This window comes from Drosophila montana, unplaced genomic scaffold (genome assembly GCF_035044405.1).
Source record: "Drosophila montana isolate Dmon_TW-CO22-7 unplaced genomic scaffold, ASM3504440v1 contig_3733_1, whole genome shotgun sequence".
Classification (NCBI taxonomy): Eukaryota; Metazoa; Arthropoda; class Insecta; order Diptera; family Drosophilidae; genus Drosophila; species Drosophila montana.
The window spans coordinates 11,257,026-11,279,535 of NW_026998620.1; the positions used below are offsets into that span (position 1 = coordinate 11,257,026).

The 22,510-nt window shown below is 38.4% G+C and overlaps 2 protein-coding genes and 1 long non-coding RNA gene across 4 annotated transcripts; 1 reads left to right on the plus strand and 2 right to left on the minus strand.

Annotated features, from left to right (window-relative positions):
- Positions 1–719: 719 nt before the first annotated feature.
- Positions 720–6,312, minus strand: Ir92a (Ionotropic receptor 92a). The gene is made up of 10 exons (XM_064695002.1): positions 6,261–6,312; positions 5,974–6,200; positions 5,758–5,911; positions 4,135–4,463; positions 2,844–2,976; positions 1,936–2,116; positions 1,646–1,873; positions 1,213–1,585; positions 1,023–1,154; positions 720–969 (listed from the first exon to the last, which is right to left on the minus strand). The coding sequence occupies exons 1-10, from the start codon at positions 6,310–6,312 to the stop codon at positions 757–759; spliced, it is 2,022 nt and encodes a 673-aa protein (XP_064551072.1). The 3' UTR covers positions 720–756.
- A 1,836-nt stretch (positions 6,313–8,148) lies between these two features.
- Positions 8,149–15,218, plus strand: LOC135436813 (uncharacterized). 2 transcript variants are annotated; one of them, XR_010437601.1, is made up of 3 exons: positions 8,164–8,729; positions 8,803–8,956; positions 14,752–15,218. It is a non-coding gene; the product is annotated as an uncharacterized LOC135436813 (long non-coding RNA). The 2 variants fall into 2 exon arrangements; XR_010437600.1 differs by having other exon boundaries at positions 8,149–8,956.
- Positions 15,219–17,121: 1,903 nt separating this feature from the next.
- On the minus strand, positions 17,122–18,799 carry Sirt2 (Sirtuin 2). The gene is made up of 4 exons (XM_064694502.1): positions 18,551–18,799; positions 18,398–18,495; positions 18,254–18,350; positions 17,122–18,179 (listed from the first exon to the last, which is right to left on the minus strand). The coding sequence occupies exons 1-4, from the start codon at positions 18,687–18,689 to the stop codon at positions 17,326–17,328; spliced, it is 1,188 nt and encodes a 395-aa protein (XP_064550572.1). The 5' UTR covers positions 18,690–18,799; the 3' UTR covers positions 17,122–17,325.
- Positions 18,800–22,510: the final 3,711 nt, after the last annotated feature.

Here is a 22,510-nt window from a genome sequence, read left to right on the forward strand (position 1 = left end):
GATGCAAAATGATGAGACGCTGACAGCCTTTAGCTGTAGACTTATGAAATTTACCTTGATTGCTAAGGTGGCATATGGCAGTTGGCAGGCGACAGGTGGAAAGTAGCAAGTGGCAGCTGGCAGCCCTCAACCTGCCTTTCTGACACGCAAGTGCTATCAAAACCGCTACAAATTAGAGATAATGAATAATTTCCCTAGCGGTAATTAAGTGCATCATTAAAACGTGCCTAATTGCCAGGAGCAGTTGCTACATTGCAACTGGTCGAAATTCAAGTCGCACAAGTGTGCGTGTGTGTATATATGTATGTATGTGTGTGTGTGTGTGTGTGGGCGTGTTGCTCTAAACGGTTTTCCAATTACCAGGCAGCTAAGTCTCCGGCAAAAGTCATTTTCAGTTTGCATATCCGCAAACGTGGCGCACTAAAACAGCATAAGCAACCCGATTACGCCTGCCTGCGGATTTGTGAGCAACCGCTCCGCTCTCTCAGCTATCCCCGTGCCACTTAGCTGATGCTGCTGCTGCTGCAGTAGTCGCCAGTCTTTGGGGCAGAGAGATGCATTCAACCAAATTGACCTGCAGTCTGGCTATCAAATTTTCGCTTGGTTCTGGGCGAGGGAGGATGTGCGGCTTTAGCGTGTGTGTGTGTGTGTGTGTGTGTGTGCGTGAGTACAATTTGATGTGTGTACAACACGTGTGTGCCGCCAGGCAAACAATCAGTGACCAGCTCCGGCACAGGCCCAACAGTTAACCGCAAATTAGTTGCGCCGGTGTGGCAAGTGCAGCAGCCGTTGATGCAGACGCTCCAGGAAAAGTACACAGCCTGCAATGGTGTATCCAAAGGCCAGCACAAACAGTGCAGCGGAAATGTCATCCACAACAAGTGGCTTGGGCGCCTTTTTGGGCACATAGCCGTTGGCCTGATTGAAGAGTATCTGGCCAGTTTTCTTATCCAAATACTTGTCAACGTTCTGCAGTGGCAAAAAGGTTAACTCTGAGCTGTGAGCGATTATTAATTAGCTACCTCCAACTCCCAGTGCACATAGAGACCTGACTCCTGACAGGCGCGTATGTGCCTGTTCAGCTGTAGCATCAGCGTCCAGCCACGTATAGACACAGCGCGCGTCCAGTCAAAGTAAAGATCATCGTGCAGCACCTGGTAAAAGACAAGGAAATACTCATCAATTTCTCCAAGTCAAAGGAAGATCACCCACAATGCGATTCTCCACGGCCTCACGTGTCACATAGTTGCCGAAATTGAAGGCGCCGGAGGCCAAACGCTCGATGCCCAGTCCATAGTTGGGTTGAAAGCTCGCATTGTACAAGTAGCTATAGTCGCGCACCTCAAAGTTATCCGCCAGTATCTGTTCCGTAAGCAAATGCGATTTTTCCACCGTGTGCAGCCAGACAATCGAGGGAGCCGCCCACTTCCACTGCGCCTGCGCCCACTTCCCAATCGTGTCCACAGGTGCGCCATATAGAGGCACTGTGAGCAGCGACTTTAGTTGCCCACTGTAAATGTTCTCCAGTGTGATAGTCGCACACAGCAGTGTGGCCAGAAAGAAGCGTGTAGCAAAGCGATCAAAGCTAAAATTAATTCAAAGAAACTAGCAAATATTCAAAGGCTGAACGAATGAGAAAACGCACGTCAAGGGCGCCGATGGCTGCTGAATGAAGAGTGCATATATATCTAGAGCCGACTTTTCCACATTTTCTGAATGCACAAATTGTCTCTGTCGTGAGCGCTGCGCCAACAAGTAGTTCGAGTACCTCAGTATATACAAAACCAGGCTGCAGAGGAAAATCGTAGAAATCAACAGGAGCCAAGTGCCGCCATTGAAGGGCATAATGTCGGTAAACCAGGCTTGCAAGGGTCTACAGATTGGATAAAGATGTAACTATTGTTAAGAAAAACCTTCGAGTTGTGGAAGCCTCACACTGGAGCGGGTCCCAGGATGGTCACCGCAGATCGAGCTATGGTATGAGAGGTCTCCGTAATGCCATTGTACCAATTGTATATACAGCCAATGGCCAATTCCACGCGCTGCTTATAAATATCGCCCAGCATGCCGTCGGCGGTTTCATTGTCATAGATGCTGCCCCAGTTATCAGCGCCATCTGTGAATGGCAAAAAGAATCAGAAAAAAAAGAACGGCTATCTTTAACAATCCGAAGATTAAATACTCTTGTTGGCATGTAGCCTGCAAATTCTTATATACAACGCCTAATTTCGACCAATTAAATCTATATCATGTTCCGACCAATTCTAGCTATAGCTATATTTTATAGAAGTCCGTTGTCAATAATATCTCTCTCGTATGTTAGGAGTAGGGTAAAACCCGTTAAGTTTAGTCAGCGAATATATATATATGTGATGTATCGACTGATTCTTGGTATAAAGCTATATGATATCGATAAGATTTTGCCCATATGTCAAAAGTAGGGGAAAAACCTGAAAAATAAAAGCTGTTCATGCAAGAAAGATCGTATAATATAGTAAATCGACCCTGCAAAAGATGCACAATAATTATAAGACTGGGAATCTACTCTCCAAATAAAAGGATAAGCAGAATGCGGACAGGCGGACATGGTTTTTATCTACCCTTCTGTTGATACTGATCAGCAATATACATTCTTTATGGGGCCGTGTCCTACCCTCTATATACCCCCTGCAGGGTTCACATTAATGAAATATATATTAAAACAGGCTTACAACTTAATGTGAGCTTCAAGTGATATTTATTGCATTTCGTTAATGCAATAAAGCTCACTTGAGGCTTTAAGCTTGTAAGGCCAGCATTTGGGTATTGCATGAGATATTAACGATTATATACTCTAGTCTTACAGGCCTCAACGCGCAGATGACAGTTGTGCACCTCACAGAAGGTCCTCATAATGTTTGCCTCGGAGCCGTCATAGGCAATTGTACGATTGGCCTTATGCGGGTTAATTGGATCCTCATTGCCGACACCAGCTGCCTGTTAAGTTGAGGGAGTTTATTAAGTTTGGGAGCAGCAGCGCCTAATTGGCGCCCATTGTTGGCCATTCAAGTGTCTCTTCTAATTTACTAAATGGCCTCGTAATGGTCGGGCACAGTGTATGCCACGCCCACACACATGGACATCGACACTCGGCGCCAATTAAATGGAAACACGTAATTTAAATCAATGTTGTGCTAAAGCCGGCCATAAACAAAACCACATGCACATGCTTGCGGCCATGTGTGTGTTTGTGTGTGTGTATGTCACTTACTGCTGTTGTTGGTATGAGTGTGTTTACAAATGTGCGAATGTCCTTAAGGCAAGCAATTGAGTGCGAACAAAACTTTCAGCAAGTGACAACAAAGAATTTTTACAAACTGTTTTGTTTGTGTTAGTTTGCACAGTGGTCAAATTGTGAAGAAAAATTATAAAAATATGTTATAATAATATGTATTAACTAGAATAATACATAAAGAAAGAACAGCCAATTTAAATTGATCCAATTTAAATTAAATACAATTTTCTGTTTTCTCTTTTGTAATGAAATCAGCAGAACTTTAAACAATATGAACTCTTATTTATGGAATAAATTCTGGAGTATATTTGCATTAAAAATCATCTGGATTACGTTAAGCCTAGTAATAGATTTATGGCGCTATGAGATGCTCCCCACCGGACAATTCATAAAAAATACTGACAAGCTGCGACTCACATACTAAGAGAAATATACAATAAAATTAAATGGTTAAAGTTTTAGTTACCGAAATCGTATTCCACAACAGGAAATAACTTTCTATCAGCATACCGAGCAAACGGAACACACACAGACACAGCACCCGCTCGGATCAGCATTGTTTAGATAGGGGGTAAGCGGGAAGGGGGAGGAGCAGCCGCCGGGCATTTATTCATGACCATTTCGCACAGGGCCCTAATGCGACAAGGACACAACGATGTGGACAATGTGGTGAGCGAGGCTGGTGAGGACGACCAATTGGCTTTGCTTAATGCCGGCGTGCAAATCTCTACGACATTTGTGTGCGCTTTTGGGCGTGCCGACAACAACAACAAGAACAATAAGAACAACAACAATGGGAATAAGCAAGAGACTGGCGGCAGCAACCACGATAAATATAAACTTAACCGGCAATTACTTACCACATAATTAGTAACTGTGTATGGCACATAAGTAATGGAGCCGAGGCGAAGCGTGCGCCGCTGCAGATTGAGCAGCTTGTTTGGATAAAGTTCGGCTCGGTTGGCAAAAGTTTCGTTCGGCAAGAATGCGTCCAAAAATATAGCATCCGAATTTCCACTGGCACCGACAAACTTTTGTGTCCACAGCTCCAAATTGATGTCGCGGTATGGGTGTGGCAAGCCGCCCCCGCCACACCCGCCATTGCCGCCAACAAATCCACCTACGTCTGCTCTGCCACATCCTTTATTTGCCTTCTCTTCTGGCCGCACCATCAGATGGTGTGGGTAGACTAAAGCGCATTACAACATGGGAACATTGTAGAACAAGCCAAAAGGACAACAGCCAAATTAAGTTCCAGCCAATAACAACAAAAAAGTTTACAATTGAAGAAGGCGCCGTCAAGCGTGGAAATTATTGGCCAGTGCCAAAGTTGAAAGTTTGATCAACTGATGCGCCCCGTGGCTGTTTTTGCCACGTTTGTGTGCGGCTGTGTGTGTGTGTGTGTGTGTGTGTGTGTGTGTGTGACAAAGTTTCGAGTTTGACTTCTTTTGTCACTGCCCCAAGGGAATCTCCGTCATGTCCACCTTTGATTTCCGACTAAATAAAAAGACAGCAATTTTCACAATTGCTGCAAAAATTTAAATGTTCCATTCGGAGATTAAACTAAGCCAAAAACGATTAGCGTAGAGCGATAAAAAAAATTGGAAGATAACTTTACATCTGACCTTTTTCACGTTGCTAAAAAGATCACGGAATGGTGTTTCATAGTTTTTAAAGTCTAATTTCTATATATAAAACTATTTGTCCCAACCGACTGACTGATGGCTGATTAAGTCACAGCACATGAAGCTTACATTTTATCATAGTAACATTATGTAAACTGAGTCGGGATTTTTGAAAATTCTAATCGCAAATGTGAACAAATTAAAAAAGATTTAATAAAACTTTCTTTCCGATCGGCCTCTAACTTATCAAAGATCTTTATTCAAATTAATTTGACACACTTTTCGAATAATCTATTACTCCTACGTGGAAATGTGGTTGAAAGATTTGGTATGTGACATTTCAGATTCAAACTCATTTCCACGGATCTTTTCACTTTTCGCAGAACTCCCTCTTGCATAGAAAATGCGGATAAAAGTTTGTTTGAGCGAAAGTTTTTTTTTCGGCTTAAGTTTCTTAGTACGAAATTTAAGCAGATGGAAAACGTTAATTCCAACTTTTGGTTCCTAATTCAATGAACTTCAAACTAATTTTAAAACATCTTTGTCAAATATGTCTTGAGACGTCGAGTTTAATCTGGACTAAATATGGGGAACTTATGTTGACGAATTGTAGCAAATAACTTAGACCGAGCAAGACAGAAAAATACTACTTAGTCTCTTATGAAAGTTTACTTTACTACAACTTACTAATAATACGGTATTAGAGCCCTGGAATCACAATAAAGCTCCAAGCGAGAATTAATATATAGAAATTACATCTACTATTAGCAAAGGGCACGAGCTAAGTTCAGCTTTAAATTGACTTTGGTTAGATAACTTGAATTAATTTAAGATCTCTTGATTAGCTTTTTCACTTACATTGCAATATATCCATGCTTAAGAAATCCCTGGGATCTTCATGCTCACACAAAAACAAATACAGTTTATCCTTGAGCCTTACGTTGGCATTGCGCGTGGCAAAGTAACGTGCATGTAGAAAGCGCGCCGTCTGCGGCAGCACTGTGATAAAACCCTAGCAATATAAAGCGTATGGCATTTCCACTGTGAGGTAACAATTAAGTTCATTGAACGCACCTCAGTCGAGCTGGCGTTAACGGCGCGCAGGACTTGCCATTCAATGGCATCCGGCTGGGACTCGTCATCGGGTAGCTCGGCTACGTCAATCCACTGCAGCAACAGCGGCCGGCTGAGATTACGCAGGGCCAGTTGCAGTGCATCCAGGTACGCCAACTGCAGCTGCGTTGCATGCGTGCTGTTGTGAACGATCAGCAGCGAGGAGAGTGGCGAAAAATATTGGCTCACTGCGGCAGATTCAAAGATGCAGAAAGTTAAACAGTCAGCGAACTGTGGCACAAGTTTACCAATAATCTGGATTAGCGCGGTCAGGTGAACTAACTGCTGAACCAGCAACATCTTGAGGCGCTTTAGGGCAGGTCTGCAGTAGTGTGGTCTTATATATAGTCGCATCTCTGCAAATTGCTGACCAATAATTGGCTGGCAAATTGAATTTAATGACACTCGAAGCTAAACTGGCGTTCATTTACCTTAGGCCATGTTTGCATTGGCATTAGCTTAATTAAAGATACACAACGCAGCGCAGCTCATATCAATATTGTTTAGTTAGGCCTTCCAGCCAACAAACAATGCCAATAAATAGGCAAGGGTTCGAGCTCTGAAGCCGCACTCAAATTAACCGGAAGTGCTTGCATCAAATGGCCCCATGTTGTGTTGTGTTGGCCCACATAAGTTGTTTACAGATTAAATATGAGCAGACCTGTATTACATCTTTTATGGCACGAATATTTGCTTATGTCTAACTAGCAATTTGACTTATTATCGAAATAGTACATAAACACATTGAATTATTCTTGCGGAAGTTACAGAGAGATTAAAAGTGAACAGTTCCGGGGAGTTAAATTAAAAGTTTAAGCATTAAATGGCATATAGTAAGTATAACACAAATAGTTTGAATGCGAACAATGTGCTCTAGAAGACACGTGTGCTCTGTTCGAAACATTTATGTAGAAGCTAGAGAACTGTGTGTGGAAAGAATTTGATTTACTTAGATAAAAAAGGAAAACAAAAGATAATATTAATATTCTAATTGTTAAGACAGTCAATATTATCATTGTTATTATTATTATTATTATTATTATTATTATTATTATTATTATTATTATTATTATTATTATTATTATTATTATTATTATTATTATTATTATTATTATTATTATTATTATTATTATTATTATTATTATTATTATTATTATTATTATTATTATTATTATTATTATTATTATTATTATTATTATTATTATTATTATTATTATTATTATTATTATTATTATTATTATTAATATTATTATTATTAATATTATTATTATTATTATTATTATTATTATTATTATTATTATTATTATTATTATTATAATTATTATTATTATTATTATTATAATTATTATTACAATTATTACTATTGTTATTATTATTATTATTTTAGTTATAAAAAGATTTATTTAAATATTTTTCCAGCTTGTTTTAGGTAAACTACAGAGCAATTGCAGACCAAACTGAGCATTGCAACAGAATTTCTCTCAAGTTATTTTATTTTAATAAGCCAACCAAACAAGCAAGCCGGAGACAACCACATCAAAACTGCCGACTGCAAGACGGACAAGTGGCTTACATGCCCCCCACATAACGCGAGCAGTTAACACATTGATTTTCATTAAGAATGTGGATAACCAAACCGTGTGAGGGTCGAGATCTGAAGCAGAGCCCAGACGGAGTACCAATTGAAACAATTCAATTGCTCGGTAAACGTGTGCGTGTATATGTGTGAGTAGGTTGCTCCCTATGCGTGTGGCTATTCGCAACGCCAGAACAGCTTAGAGGATTTACACACGCAAAAAAAAAAGCTCCAGCATGGAAGCGGAGCTTAAGAGAGGCTGTTAGTTGGTCGAGAAGTCGCATTGGCCATTTGGCTGCACAGCAGGCGGCTATATTATTGCATATGTAACCTGCTGGGAAGGCACACTCGCACACGCACACACACTCACACACACATTTAGATGTTACCATTCCCATATCACTATACAGGGGCACGGCAATTAAGGAGTAAATGCGCTGGACTGAGGCTGGAGATGGCAATGCCAGATACGGACTGGCGTGCGGCAGACCAAAAATGTTGCGGCCAAGAGCCGGGAACAAACCAAAAAAAAAAAAAAAATTTGAAAAATTAAGTATGCACTGTGCCAAGCGTCTGCCGACTAAATTAGTTATTTGCTCTAAATAGGCAACATTCATTTGCAACTGTTAGCTAGCGTGTATAAATTGATGTGAACATATGTGAAGGGTGAGCTCTGGTCAACGAATTTACACACCTCGCACACGCCAATATCGAGTAGCATTCGCATGTGGCCTTCAAAGCGCCGCAGGCTGGCCAACAAACCGACCACAGACTGGATTCTGGCTGCTGCAACATATGGCCTAAAGGGTGTAGCTGCTATAGACTGCCGCTGACAACCCTTTTCATTTGCCCTGTGCTGTACTTGTTCACATTTTTTTTCTCGTCTTTGCTTTACATAAAACCCCGTTGCGGTTCTTTCTTTCTTTTCGCTTAAAGAAGACCAAGACTTTAATAGATTGGAAGTTTGTTTCATGTTCCATTAAATACATTTTTATTAGTTCGATTGATATACCCAGAGTATCTGCTGACTTGATGGCACTTTGTGTGCTTTGCATGTGTTCTTTACTGTCATATGTATACATTCATTTAATACGGATAAGTTTGAGGTTGACCCCTAAAAATCCTGGCGAAGGCCAGCAAAGTAAGCACACGCTATAAATAGGTCAAGGCTACTGAAAAACTGTCAAAATCTTTTGAAAAAATGTTCGGCTTAGAGAATACCTGACCTGTACTTCACATCCAGACGCTCGTTGGTCGGTTTACTGAATGACTGGGTCACTTTGACAGCTAATCTACCGAGAACTACATCAATGTATTTTGTTGCCACTCATAATAAGAAACTTGGAAGGCTTTCCAGTCAGCAGCCTGGTGAGTTTTATTAACTTTCTGACATATTTTTCATTCGTACCAATAACTGACACATCATTGCAAAATTATTCAAAACAATCGCAGTCCATCACGCTCAGAGGAAGATTTATACAATGTGACAGATATCGCATGACATATGCATAACTGCAGACACATAATGCAAAAGACCACACACACTCACACACACACACACGGACAAAACAAAGCAATGCATAGAAATGCGACAGTATTTACATTTTAATTAGCTGGCACGTCAAATTTTCGCACAGCCAACGGCACGTATTGCCGTTTGTCCTTGAAAGGACATCATGAATCCTCTGCAGTATACATAAAACAAAATAAATTGCAAGGCCTAAGCATTTTGTTACAATATTTCCCCCACAATTATGCAAATTGGCTGCGCAAATGATGAGAAGCAGCGGTTGGGCAACCAGAGGGACGCACATATGAAGCAATTTCTGTAGCAGCGGGTCGTATACGTAATATGCGCAAATATTTGCCAACTGAAGCCGTACGTCATATTTACTTGACTGTCCGACTGCAGCTGAGAGAATTTGTTCACTTCACCTTTTTTTGGACATTGCAAATTGCATTTTTGCCATGATTTGTAAATAGACTTGAGTATTACGGGTATTTGAGTGCTGTATTTTTGTTTGTAGTTTTTTCGCTGGTTTTGTAGTTGCTCGCATTTTGTGGTTCGGATGCAAACACTCGAGCGTGTAAATGTACACACAGAGAAATAAAACTAAAATAGAAACACATTTCATTTCCGTAAGTTCTGCTAAAGGAATATGCCACACACATACATGTGCATAAGTACCACACTGGTTTAAGTCGAATTGAAAAGTATGTCATTTATGTCGCTATATGACTAGGGTTTATATGTGCTAAAATAACTGGCCTCTTTATGAATCTGTATCCGAGCTGCAAACCAGGTTTGAGCCGAGCCGGTTCGAGCGCAAAATTCTATTTTAGCTTTAATCTTATTTTAGTTGCTCAAAATACAGCTGAACAGAAACTCGAGCCGAAACACCTTTTCCAAACTTAGTTCGGTTCAACATACAAATTTTGAGGGAGGCTCAGTCCAATAGCATAAATAGCTTGGTGCCATTGGATTTATCTAAACATCTTTGGTAGATGCCAAATTTGAGTAGAGATCAACTTCAGCCCGCAAAAAAATATGTACAGCTTGCAATATTTTCAATAGAACGGGCATATATAAATTAAAAATTGAATTGTTTTGAGAAGCAGTTAAAAAATAATATGACAAATCTGGCTTTGAGCTAAAACCTTGCCTCATTAATGTGAAAAAATAAGTTCACAAACCGCACCAGAAAGCAGGAAGCCGATTCAAACCGTAAGCCATATCACTGATTATTTTTTTCGGAGGCTTGCAGCCTTGTTTGTAACCACGGTGCAACGACTTGAAATACGCAGCAAACATAGCTGCAACAAGAAGTGGAAGCAAGCCAAACAACAACAGAAACAACAGCAAAAGGAAAATAAACTTGGCGATAAACCAGCAAAATCGATTGGAAATTTTGTTTTTAACGAAATTGCAGCTTAAAGCATCAATGCAATGCAGTTCGCTAGCTGATGTCGTTCCCCGGAGCAAAAGGGGCGGAGGCTGCTACTTGAAGTCTTGACGCTAAGCTTTGAACGTGACGCTCATGAAATGCAACATAATTTTGGTGATTATGACACAGTCTCAGTTGGACATTCTGGCATTCTGGACTGGCAACGAAATGTGGCATTTGGATATTGTTGATAATCGCCAGTCGCTCAAGTGTGCAATTCAGCTGAAGTTGCAAGTTGAAGCACCAACAGCAGCAGCAGCTTAAATACTAACAATGCAATGGCCCTGCGGGCTTTGGGAGCGGTCAAGTGTTTTGCACCGGAAACGAAGTGTAATGAAAGCGTGTAAAGTGCAAATCGAAAATGCAATACAAAATGCTCGTGCTAGCTGGCAGGCATTTGTAATGCTGTTTCCTCTAACTACCCAATGTCTGCCTAGCTCTCTCTTAGTCGGCCCTCTCTCCCTCTCTCTGCCTACCTCTAAATTACCAATGTCGACACGGCGATAAGGCGAGCAAAAGGAGGCGATGCAAGACGCTCACATCCTGCCGTTAACTATGCAGCACCAAATTGAAGTTAAACGTGGCCAAAACGAAGGAAATGTTTCGTGTTGCAAGACACTGGCTGCTACCTTTTCGGCGTTCGAAATGGTTTTCTGTTTGCTAAATTATTTCATTAATTAAATGCTTTTAATTTTAATGTTGTCAAGCATTAAATGGCTGACTTATCGCTGATACGTGCACAAAAATCACAAAACTAGAAAAAATAACAAAATGAAAACCAACAAGAACAATTTCCGTTTTGCAACTGAACATTTAAAATATTAAATAGAGAAAAGCAAAAGTTACATATTCACTATTAAATAGTTTGACAACAAAGTTGCATTCATTTTGTTGTTCCTTTTTTAGCTGCCCAAAGCAATGTGTTTTTTGGTATGTGCATAGGTATTATCTGTCTAAACCACATTTTCATATATTATTTACATTTGCACTGCAATTGCAAAACCACCAACAAATTAAATATTGATAATTGTTTTTGCAAATCGCTTTTTCTACATGTTCCGATGAGCGCCGAGCTGATTAATATATATAAATGCAACAACTATTATTTATTTAAATTCCTTTTTTTTTTGAAACTCTAAAATCCTGATATTCTGTAATTTACTTTGCGCACGTGTATTATTTATTTTATTTATCAAGTCATGTCATAACTTACCTCAAGCTATAAATATTAAATACTAGCGGGTATTGTCCGGATTTTTCCACCCGTCGGAAAAAAAAAACAATATACTTAAATTAAACCCCATTTAAAATTAGTTAAGTGAACATGTATATAAATATATATGTATGAATATAAATTTTAAAATTGTATTATTTTTTGTAAACAATGTCCGATCTCCGAATAATTATTTGTACAGATCGGAACACGCATTTTGTACTCAAGCGAGAAATTTGGAAGATCTTCGGCACGCCAAGCATTTAACACCCCTTTAGACATTTCCCTTTTGCAGATATGTGATAAATTTGATGAAAATATCTTGGAAAACAGAATATTTTACCATATAAGAACCTTTTTCCCGATCGTTCATTCCTATGGAAGCTATCAGGATGTGCATATATACAAGGATCCTAATGCAACTAATAAATCCCGTCTTTGGTTTCCATACCAAATCATACTTTTCGATAGATGGTTCCCATGGCAGTTTTATGTTATAGTGGCCCGATGCAAAGTTTCAAGACAATATCTTTAAAATTAAAGGAACTAGTTCTCATATAACCAGACAGGCAGACATGATTATATCAACTCGCCTGTTAATGCTGATCTCGATTACATATACTTTATGGGGTCGTAGATGTCTTCTTCTATGCGTTACAAGTTTCATGACAAAATTATTTTATCTTTTACAAGAGTATAATTAAATTTATAATATTGACCAAACTTTTAAAAATTGGCAATTTTAGCGATAACTGAAATCAACATTATTTTAAAATTAAATTTACTGCAACTCGGGAATGGAGTCTATCTTCGAATATTTTAGTTCAATACTTTGGCTTGGGATTTGTAATATTATATGCTAAATATTCATCCCATTTTTATCACAATTCTGGAGAAATTCTGAAATATGCTATTTTTTAGTTCATTCACATCTAATCGTTTCACGAGTGGAAAATTATATCATTCCTAGATTGGAACTTATTTACTTTATATCCAAGTTAAATTAAAATATGTATCACGGCAATTGGCAAGGGAAAAATCGTCAACCCATGATCATGAATCACTTTTAATCGATTTGCAAATCGAAAAGAATGGATTTCCAAGATCGGACATCAATTGCTTTATAGCAAAGGTAAAGTTATATCAGGAAAATCAGCAGAAATATTAAAATCCACACATTCTACCTTAAAAGCAGTCGGTCAGGTTTTATACACATTGATTGCTATGAATTTAATCATATTTGGGTCGATGTGAAAAAACCATTTTTTAAAAAAAAAAAGTATATTTCTGCTAAAAACTCATCAGCGAGCAGCTAAATTGAAATGAAAAACAAATTAAAGGTATTGAAAACGATTTCTATAACCTTCGGTCTATGCAGAGTCTATTTCGTGATGTCTGTTTTATTTGACCCGTTTTTAATTTAGAAATCTTTTTTCAAACTCATTGTTGAGTACAAAGCGTAAATCCTTTTGTTCCAGCCGTGCACGCTGTGCAACAATTAAATGCAACCAATTGCATTGCGTGCTGTGCCACACCCTCGCCACCAAACCTGCCCCCTGCCACGCCGAACGAGATCAAATAAACCTGTGGACATCGGCTCTTGTTTGGGATCAGAGCTCTGGTGACACACAAAACTGGCGTTCATTTATTCATATCCGATTGGCTTTGGCAATCAATGGACTAGTGCGTCCAATGCAGCTAGTTTCCATCGCTGTCAGAGATTTTCCGCAGCAAATCAATGCACATGCGGTCGCTGTGGGTGCCTACGAGTGCGCGTTCAGTGCGAGTCTGTCCGTGTGTGTGTGTGTGTGTGTGTCTGTTTATGTGGTTGTGTCAAACGTGATTGAAACGAACAAAATCAATGGGAATTATTTGGTTTTCCAATTCGTTACACTTCACTACTGCGCTCAGTTAATTAATGGCCAGATTTTTTTTTTTGATTTTTATTTGAGTGGGGGTCAGCTAGTTTTTGGTGACGGGTTGCCTAAAATCCGGCTAACCCGCTGATCTTTTAATTGTTTTATTTCGCAAACACAATTCATATAACAATTGTTCATCAAATAGCCGCAAGCAGAATTTATTTTAGGCCACCGCATAAGCCGCACTGCTCATTTGTAGCCAACAAAACCGCCAATTTGCTAGTGTGGCTAAAGCCCTAAACACGCCCTAAACACGCCCACAAATAGGCTGACACCCGCAGACACATACACACAGAAATGGACGAACTGACAACTGTCAATATCGAAAAACAGCGATTAAAATTCTGAATTTGTTGGCCGCTTGATTCGATTGTATGCTGTACTACACACCCACACACACAACATAAACACGCCACACTCATGCATTTCTTCATGTGTTGCAGGACATTTTAAGGTGCTTGTAAAACACGAGGCATGAAAATAAACCAAGCTTATCACACTTTAATTTCTCTATACAAAGCAGCAGCAAATCCACACACACACACACACGCACACACACAATCACGCATGCACACAACCCTCAGTATATATGACACTTGGAGCATTGCGGGCGACGTAAATAAAAATTTATGACCACAAAAGTATGCTACAAAATATGCGCATAAAATGATTATGACGATTATGTTGTGGCTGCTGTGGATGTATGTTGTTGTTGTTGTTGTTGTTGTTGTAGTTGATGCTGATATTATACCAAATATCAAGCAACAACAAATATGAAACACCAACACATGTGAAATGCTAAACGGTCACACACACGCTCACACACACATTTGTATACATATATATTTATTGACACAAATTGCTTTTCAGAACGCTGCTCTCTTGCCATTTGCTCGTCTGGGGTGCTGCTGCTATTCCTTTTCATTTCTACTCCCTTTTTTTTCTTTTTTTTTATTAAAGCAATAATAAAATATTCATAAAGATTTCGTTTACGCAGCGATGACAACATTTTACCGCCCATTTTAGAATAATGCCTATAAATATGTAGAACCCTCTCACATATTATATATTTATCTATACTTATAGATATCTATTTGCGCAAACAATTGGCCCCTGGCCCACCCTTTCAACAGTTTATTAGCGCACGGCACGCATGAGCTATGTGTAGCTGCGATTTTAAAATGCTAACCCGAGTGTGTGTAACTACGATATGTTCATTTAAATGGCGGGCACAACAAGCTGTGGCCCTGCAATCATGTCAAGAATTCAATATCAAAATGCGCGCACAGCTGTCGCTGATGACACCGAGGAACGCAACAAACAGGCCCCAAACCCCATGTTGCGGTGCCATTGATGAACTGGCTTGTAGTTGGCAGAGGGGCTGGCCAGGGGGCTACCCGCGTTTTGATTGCAAATGTGAAGCAGCAAGCACACTCACACACAACTAATAACGCATTGTGGGTCTAAATCAATTGTAAACAAGCTTTTTGACAATATAAGCACACACACATACAACAAGATATAATTTAATACAATAAACTTATTATAGAACAGTGGACACAGTAATCTAAAGAGTCCAGAATTGTGCATTTTTCGGAATTGGAAATGTTTAGAAATGTCGATAATATAGCAGATATCAGATATAACAGATACAATTTTAGCTATTATATTATTTTGTGAAAGAAAATATGTTTATCAACAGTTCGAATTATTTCAAAATTTGGGATTCTCATTTAAGAACGACAATGCATTGCAAAAGTATTTCTAAACCTTTATGCTTTAAGAATTTTATTATTGACTTCTGAAGATTTTTTTATTGATTTCTATAAAACTATTGAATTCCTTAACAGTCACTAAAATATTACTTATAGCAGAAATCACAGATAACATCTGTTACGCATTTTAAGATTTCTTTTATTTTCTATTTTCCATTTCATTATATTGTTAGAATAATTTGTCTTCCATAAGTTAGAATTATTCGAATATATTTTATATTTTATATTCTCATTAACAAGTGAAAAACCAATTAAGATGTATTTTCTCAAAATAGCATACATTTTTATAACAACACAGTAAGCTTGGATGATGTTTCGCCAAGCCTGATTGAGTTTTCGTGCTCGTCACGTGTTCTGTCGGGGGACTCTAGAGGTTCTCTGTCCGTATTTGGAGAAGGTTCCTTAAACGATCTTCGCTTGAGCCTCCTAACTGCACACCTCCCCATGAGGTCTCTTACCGGTGGCAGTGTCGCAGCAAGCGTTTGTTGTACCGGTTGGAGAATGCTCCGACTTGGCTGTCTTTAGTCGCCATTCTGGGATGCAAGGTTGAGTTTCCGACGTACCAGTCACCTCTAGTCATTCGGCGCAAGTGCAAATTTTGGAGAGTGTGGCTACGTCTTCGATTCGTCAGAAACGATCAATACCTTAGTTAAAGTTATTTATTTAAATTCAATGGACTGCGATCCACTTAAAAAGTAGTTATACTTATATACAATATGTAAGTCCACGCAAATAGTTTTCGCTACACTGTGCATTGACTCAAGCGTCATCAATTGTGTGTGCGTGTGCGGAATGCATTTAATAGTATGCCGAAACAGAATTGTGTGCACACATTGCACACACTTACGCACACACTGAGACGTAGTTGAAACTTGAGAAAACTTACGCCAAGTTAAGTCATTTGGGTCAATTGATAGGCAAATATGGGGAATGTATCGATAGGGCATAAGATCAGAGTCGACGATTTTGTCACTTGGACTGACACGACTTGGAAAGCCGTTAAGAGAATCCATTAGCTTAATAACCCGGCAGGGATGCGATGCAGCTGCCACTGCAACAAATTGCGGCTATCAACATTTCCGATGTGCTTTCCGTTCTCGCTGCAGTTGCTCTTGCTGCTGCATCTGATTACTTAATGTATTTGCACATTTGGCCGCAAAACAGCGTGGAGGAAAAGTTGACATGTTGCCATTGCCCCCGATTGATTTAGTGGCAGCACTACTCGTAGTGCTCGATTATTCTGGATCCCTGCTTGGTTTTAATTAGTGCACAGGAGTGGCTCCCATTAAAGCGGGAGCCCAGCTGCCAGCTACCTACATTCTATTGGCCAATTCATTGCAGAAGCTTCGATTGCAAGCCCCAACCGGAGCCGGAAACCGAATACATTTGTGTGGTTGGCACTGGGACAGATTGTGTGTCATTAACTTGATGCAACGGGCCAAACAGAGCCAACGAGTGCATGTGGGTGTGATTGTTGCCAATGCTGACTCTTTGCTTGTGTGTTCGTGGGTGTATGTGCGGTCCCAATTAGCAGGCTGAGATGAGAAGTTAACCTTTGCTGGCGGTTTGGCTGCCCAGGCCGGAAAGTTTGGCCCGAACGGAAAACAGATTTTGTGGTCGATGTCGAACAGCGACGCTAATGGCGCTTGAATAATTAAAAACGAATGAAGCACATGCCCAGTTTCAGTTGATAAACACACATAAATATATATTTAAATATGCTTAATACGTATTCCATTCTTTTCCATTCCCCACACACTAGTTATGCAATTATATACATACACAATATTGCACTCGAAACAAGTTTCCTATTTAACACTTAACATCTGCCATATCTAATGTAATGAAATAGTTAAACTAGTTGAATTTAGCCTCATTACGTTGTCTATTTTTTGGCACAATCCTTTACCGAAGTCTGTGGCTTATCCTCATCCGAGCCAGATTTGTTGTCCTCCTCCTCCATATCCTTTTGTCCATCGCTGATCAGCTGCTGCAGTTCCTCTTCCCAGCCAAGTGCTTCGACTAATTCCCAGACGCCAGCATCGCAGTCGCCGAGAAAAGCCACATCGCGCGTATTCTTAGGCTTGCCATAGAGCAGCGCTTTTCCGCTGGGATCCATCCAGGGCGCAAAGCTAGCGCGTCCAACAGCATCACGGTTAATCAACAAGCGAATGCAACGCGGACCAGCGCGATGGATGAGCGAAGCAAAGGGCTGCACCTCTAGCGAAGTGCCCATGATAATAAGCAAATCGCATTCCTTGAAATCCTCCTCAGGGCTGTTGTAGAAGTTAGCAGGCAAGTTTTCGCCGAAAAATACTATGTCCGGCTTTACAAGCCCATTGCACTCCTCGCAGCTGGGTAGCTCATCTGCGAATATCTTCTTCTTCATCCAAGCCATATCGTACTCATGCTTGCATTTGAGACAATGGTTTGTATAAAAGCTGCCATGAGCCTCAATTATCTTGTTCTCAGGCAAACCGGCCAAGCGGTCCAGTGTATCGATGTTCTGCGTATAGTGGCGCTGGAGCAGACCCTTCTCGTGCAACAGGCGCACAAAGTAATGCGCCGGAGTTGGCTCAAACGAGCCCGGATAGAGTTCCTTGGCCAGTGCAAAGAATGGAGTTGGATTCTTTTGGAAGTAGTCCACGTCAAAAATAGCTGTTGGGTGCGGCAACTTGTACTTCTTCAGGTTGTTGTACAGGCCAGAGCCAGGTGAGCGAAAGTCCGGAATACCAGCAGCTGTGGAATTTTTATTATGTATATGTCAAGTAATTAACACCTTCAACCAAGACTTCTAAAAAATAACAACTCACACGTGGAGATACCAGCACCCACCATAGTCACAATGTTCTTGAACCCATGTTCGCGCCAGTGTGACGAGAGACCCTCAAAGGTCAGTTCCGGTATTACCTTAATTGGTTCATAAGTAATCTGCATATAGAATGGATAAAGCTCACCTTATCCACAGTTATGCCTTCGTTGTCTGCAAGGGTGCCTGATGCCAAGTTAAAAGTCTGTGAAAAAAACCGACGAATCATATCCATTGTGCCATTGTCTGAAAATGAATTATCTGACAACAAATTCAACAATTACTTGGAAATCTATAAAACCTTCATCGCTTTGGCTGTCGGAATCAGTTTCTGGTTCTGTTGCTGTTGACGTCGACTTCGACTTCGACGTCGACGGCTTTGTGGGCAGCCCGATTTTGTTGTGCTCGCTTTGGCTGTCATTCTCCTCGCTGTCACTCATTTTGCGTGTGTTTGCACTCAAAGTATAAGATGGCAATCTAGCGAAATATGAAAGTAATTTTCGTGTCAGTATTTTTATTTTATTTGCGTTCTACGAATATTGTTGTTTGGTTGATGTAAAAATTCTCAGGGCCAAGTGCTTGGAGTTGCCACACTGTGAATGTATCATGCAGGACAAAGCTGAGTGCTACAAAACTAGCACGAAGTATAACGATATATCGATTAATTTAAGGTTAATCAATAATGGCGCCATTCTTACAATTTAAATGTGAATCTCAGCTGCAACGCCCTTTTATGAAAAGATTTTTTACTTTAATAACTATGCCTGAAGAGTCCACCCAATCACACAAATAAAAACCAAATTTCACTCAATATTTAAAGTATCATTTTTCTCTTGTTTTTATTTTATTATATCATAGAATTTTCATTTCGTTTGGTTTTCTTATCTATGTACTTGTTTTTTAAATATCTTTGTTTTCCAAATTCTTCACATTTTTTTTTTGTTTTTTGTATATTTTGGTTTATTGTTTAAAATTAACATATACATTTAACATTTAAATGATTTTGAAGAAGTTTAATATATATATTTTCGTGTAGTTTCTCTATTTCATCTGCCTAAAATACGTTAGTATGCATTTTGCCAATGATATCATGACAATTATGATTAGTTTGATGGATGCACACGGAGTGAAAGTGAATGTTCCTTATTTTTTTCATTTTTTATTTTAAGTGGGATTGTGGATTGATACATTTATACATTTATGAAGATACATTTAGATATAGATGGCACGAAATGTGCTCCTTTATATAGGCATGAGAAATGTATTCGAATCGTCAATGTCAATGTCTAGTACACACAATTATGATCGTTTCTATCGAACTTAGCATTAAATCAGAGTTCTATGAAGCAAAAAAGCGAACCGAGTTGCAATTTGTGAATTTGTTTCCTGTATTCTTTTGTTTTTAATATATATTTCTATATGTATTCTGTTGTATCTGTTGTATCATATGTCGACAGGTAAATCTTGTGTGTGACGATAGGTGTGTGTGTGTGTGTGTGTGTGTGTGTGTCCTTGTTGAGTGTAAATATATAAATACGTTGTCAGCTGTATATTAAGACGCAAAATATATGTATATATGTACATATAAAAGATTTACTCGTATATGCAAATATTTTGTAGTTCGAGAGTTTCACTTTTTGGTATGTATTCTCAATTAAAAAATGTTGTTATAGTCTGTTTCCTTTAAAAATGTCTGGTTTTACTTGCTGGCTCTAGTTAGTTTAAATTTTTGTTTTCCATTTTTACAAGTTGACTTTGCAAAAAATATAGAATGTATATAATTTTCTTTACTCTTCTGTTCACTTTGTTTTGTTTCCTTGCTTTGTAGGTACACGATTCTCACGTAAAATGTTCAATATAATATTGTTAAACATTTTTACTGCTCTTTTGTTTTGGTTGGTTAAAAAGTTTAGATGCAAATGGGTCTGGGCTCACAAATATTTGAATTCTGTTGGTTCCACTTGTATGTAAATACTATGTATGTATATATCTGCAGCTATCGGTATCAATATCGAATTATGTATGTATGTATATATATTTAAGCATTTCACATTCAATCACTAGTACATAGTATATCAATATTAAGATTCCATAAATAATTTCTGGCTGTAATCGGTCTGAAAGTAGCTCAACTTCAACTGTATCCAAGCTTTTTTTTCTATTCATAATTTTAGTTACACGTCTTTGAGTATGTATTTATGTATGTAGTAGTATATGGTTTATATCGTATATATGTATGTATATTTACTGCATATTACTTTACTATTATAATGTTTATGTTATTTTATGTATGTATTTACCTATTTATGTACGTTTAACATGAATTTACACGACATTTAAGTTGCTTGGTTAATCTGTTTGCTTTGTTCTTCTTTTTCTTCGTTTTTTTATAATTTCACTTTAAATTTTATTCGTAATGAAAACTTAGTTATGCTAAATTCAACTTTATAAGTATGTGTGTGTGTGTGTGTATGTGTGTGTGTGTGTGTATGTGTGTTGGTTGGTTGGTTGGTTGGTTGTATCTGTGTCTGATATTTCACCTGCTCCTCCTGCGCCTCAGGGTCAGACCCCAGCCCGGGCCCGTCTAAGGGGGCTTTCACACTGTGTGCCTTATTTGTACCTTGTAATGTGGTGTTTGTTTTGTTTTGTTTTTTGACAATTAGAATATTATTATTAGCATTAGCATTAACATAAATGCTCGTGCACATTGTGACAACCAGTTCAACTAGTTTGTTGTTTATCAAAGCGGAATTAAGAATCGTTTCATTAACATAATGCATAGAGCTATATATATATATATATATATATATATAGTGTAAACTCTTCTGCTCGACGGCAAAGATCTCAACAAAATGTTCGTATTCATAGATAATACATATCAAGTAGAACAAAACAACATAAACATAAACATAACAAAATCTTTCATTTCGAGTGTGTGTATGTGTGTGTGTGTGTGTGTGTGTGTGTGTGCGTGTGTGCGTTTGTGTGTTTCATACGCTGCTTTAACATGGTATGATCCTTAAGGATATCGGATGAAGACACAACAACAATTATGGATATAGTACAAACTATTAATCATAGTTTACGAGCTACTCGAGATATTAATAATGCATATTACATGTGTATGAGTATAGTTTTTCTTATGTATCTATGTATCTATGTGTGTATGTATGCATGTATGGGGCGAATGAATGAATTGATGAGCTTTGAGTCGCGGACAGGGTTTGACACATAACACATGAGAGTTATATATATGTATATGTATGTATATATGCATATATATATATATATATATATATATAGAAAGGTTATAGAGCATGTGATTGTAGGTAAGCTCTTTTGTAGTGCTTATAAGTAAGCTCTTAAGAAGCCCAGTGATAACAAAGTTAAATGTTAATAGAGTCGTTTAGAGTCTAAATCTTAAAAACGTTTAAAGTAGCACATTACTTGTCTTGATTCACTTTGTAAACTTAATTAAATGATCAGTGTAAATGTTATTTAATTATATATACGATTTTTTGACGCACGCTCAGTACAAGTTTTTTTTTTTTGTTAACCAATGCGCAAATTATACATGTATTCAAATTTGTCATTTTATTAATTATTTTTTGTTTTTGCTGGACGTTTTTCTTTCCAAATAACTGCCCGAGCGAAAAGTCTTTTGAAAGTAAGGTTATTTCTTTAGCCAATTTTGAAGACATCTTGTGGTTTTCTTTCATTTCATTTCATTTCATTTTTTTTTTGTGCTTTGCCAATTCATGCAACTTAGTTAAGAGCAATATAAATACATATGTATTATAAATTATGTCAAAGCTCTATATACATATATATAAGTATATATAAATCGCTCGTATGAGTAAATCATAAGTCGTAATTCTGGCACTGAACGCGCTTTCATTGAATTATTACAAAAAATGCATATGCCAATTATCGTAAAATTTAAATCGTAAAAAAGTTACAACAACTTTTGGGTAGAAAAACTTATTTAAAAACTATTATTGAAATTATTTAATTATTTTACGTGTCACTTAAATTAAGCGGCGTCGCCCGCACCAATGGCAACAGGCGCGCCCATCCTAAGAGCCATTGTAAAATGATGTGGCCTATATAATTATTAGTTTAAAATTTGTTCTTTTATTTAGTATTCTTTTTACTTTAGTTTTTTGTTTTCTTTGTTTAGTTCTCAATTAATTTGGTTTGAAGTTTCAGTCAGTTTATAAGAATGAGTGCGTCTGTCTAGTGATGAGATGTATGTATGTAC

Coding starts and splice junctions, on each gene's coding strand:
- Ir92a (XM_064695002.1), bottom strand. CDS start 6,312: ATGTTGCTGGTTCAGCAGTTAGTTCACCTGACCGCGCTAATCCAGATT. Junction 6,201..6,260: donor CGCGCTAATCCAGATTATTG/GTAAACTTGTGC, acceptor AATCTGCCGCAG/TGAGCCAATATTTTTCGCCA. Junction 4,464..5,757: donor AAGCATGGATATATTGCAAT/GTAAGTGAAAAA, acceptor AATGCGCTTTAG/TCTACCCACACCATCTGATG.
- Sirt2 (XM_064694502.1), bottom strand. CDS start 18,689: ATGAGTGACAGCGAGGAGAATGACAGCCAAAGCGAGCACAACAAAATC. Junction 18,351..18,397: donor AAGGCATAACTGTGGATAAG/GTGAGCTTTATC, acceptor GAACCAATTAAG/GTAATACCGGAACTGACCTT. Junction 18,180..18,253: donor GGGTGCTGGTATCTCCACGT/GTGAGTTGTTAT, acceptor AAAATTCCACAG/CTGCTGGTATTCCGGACTTT.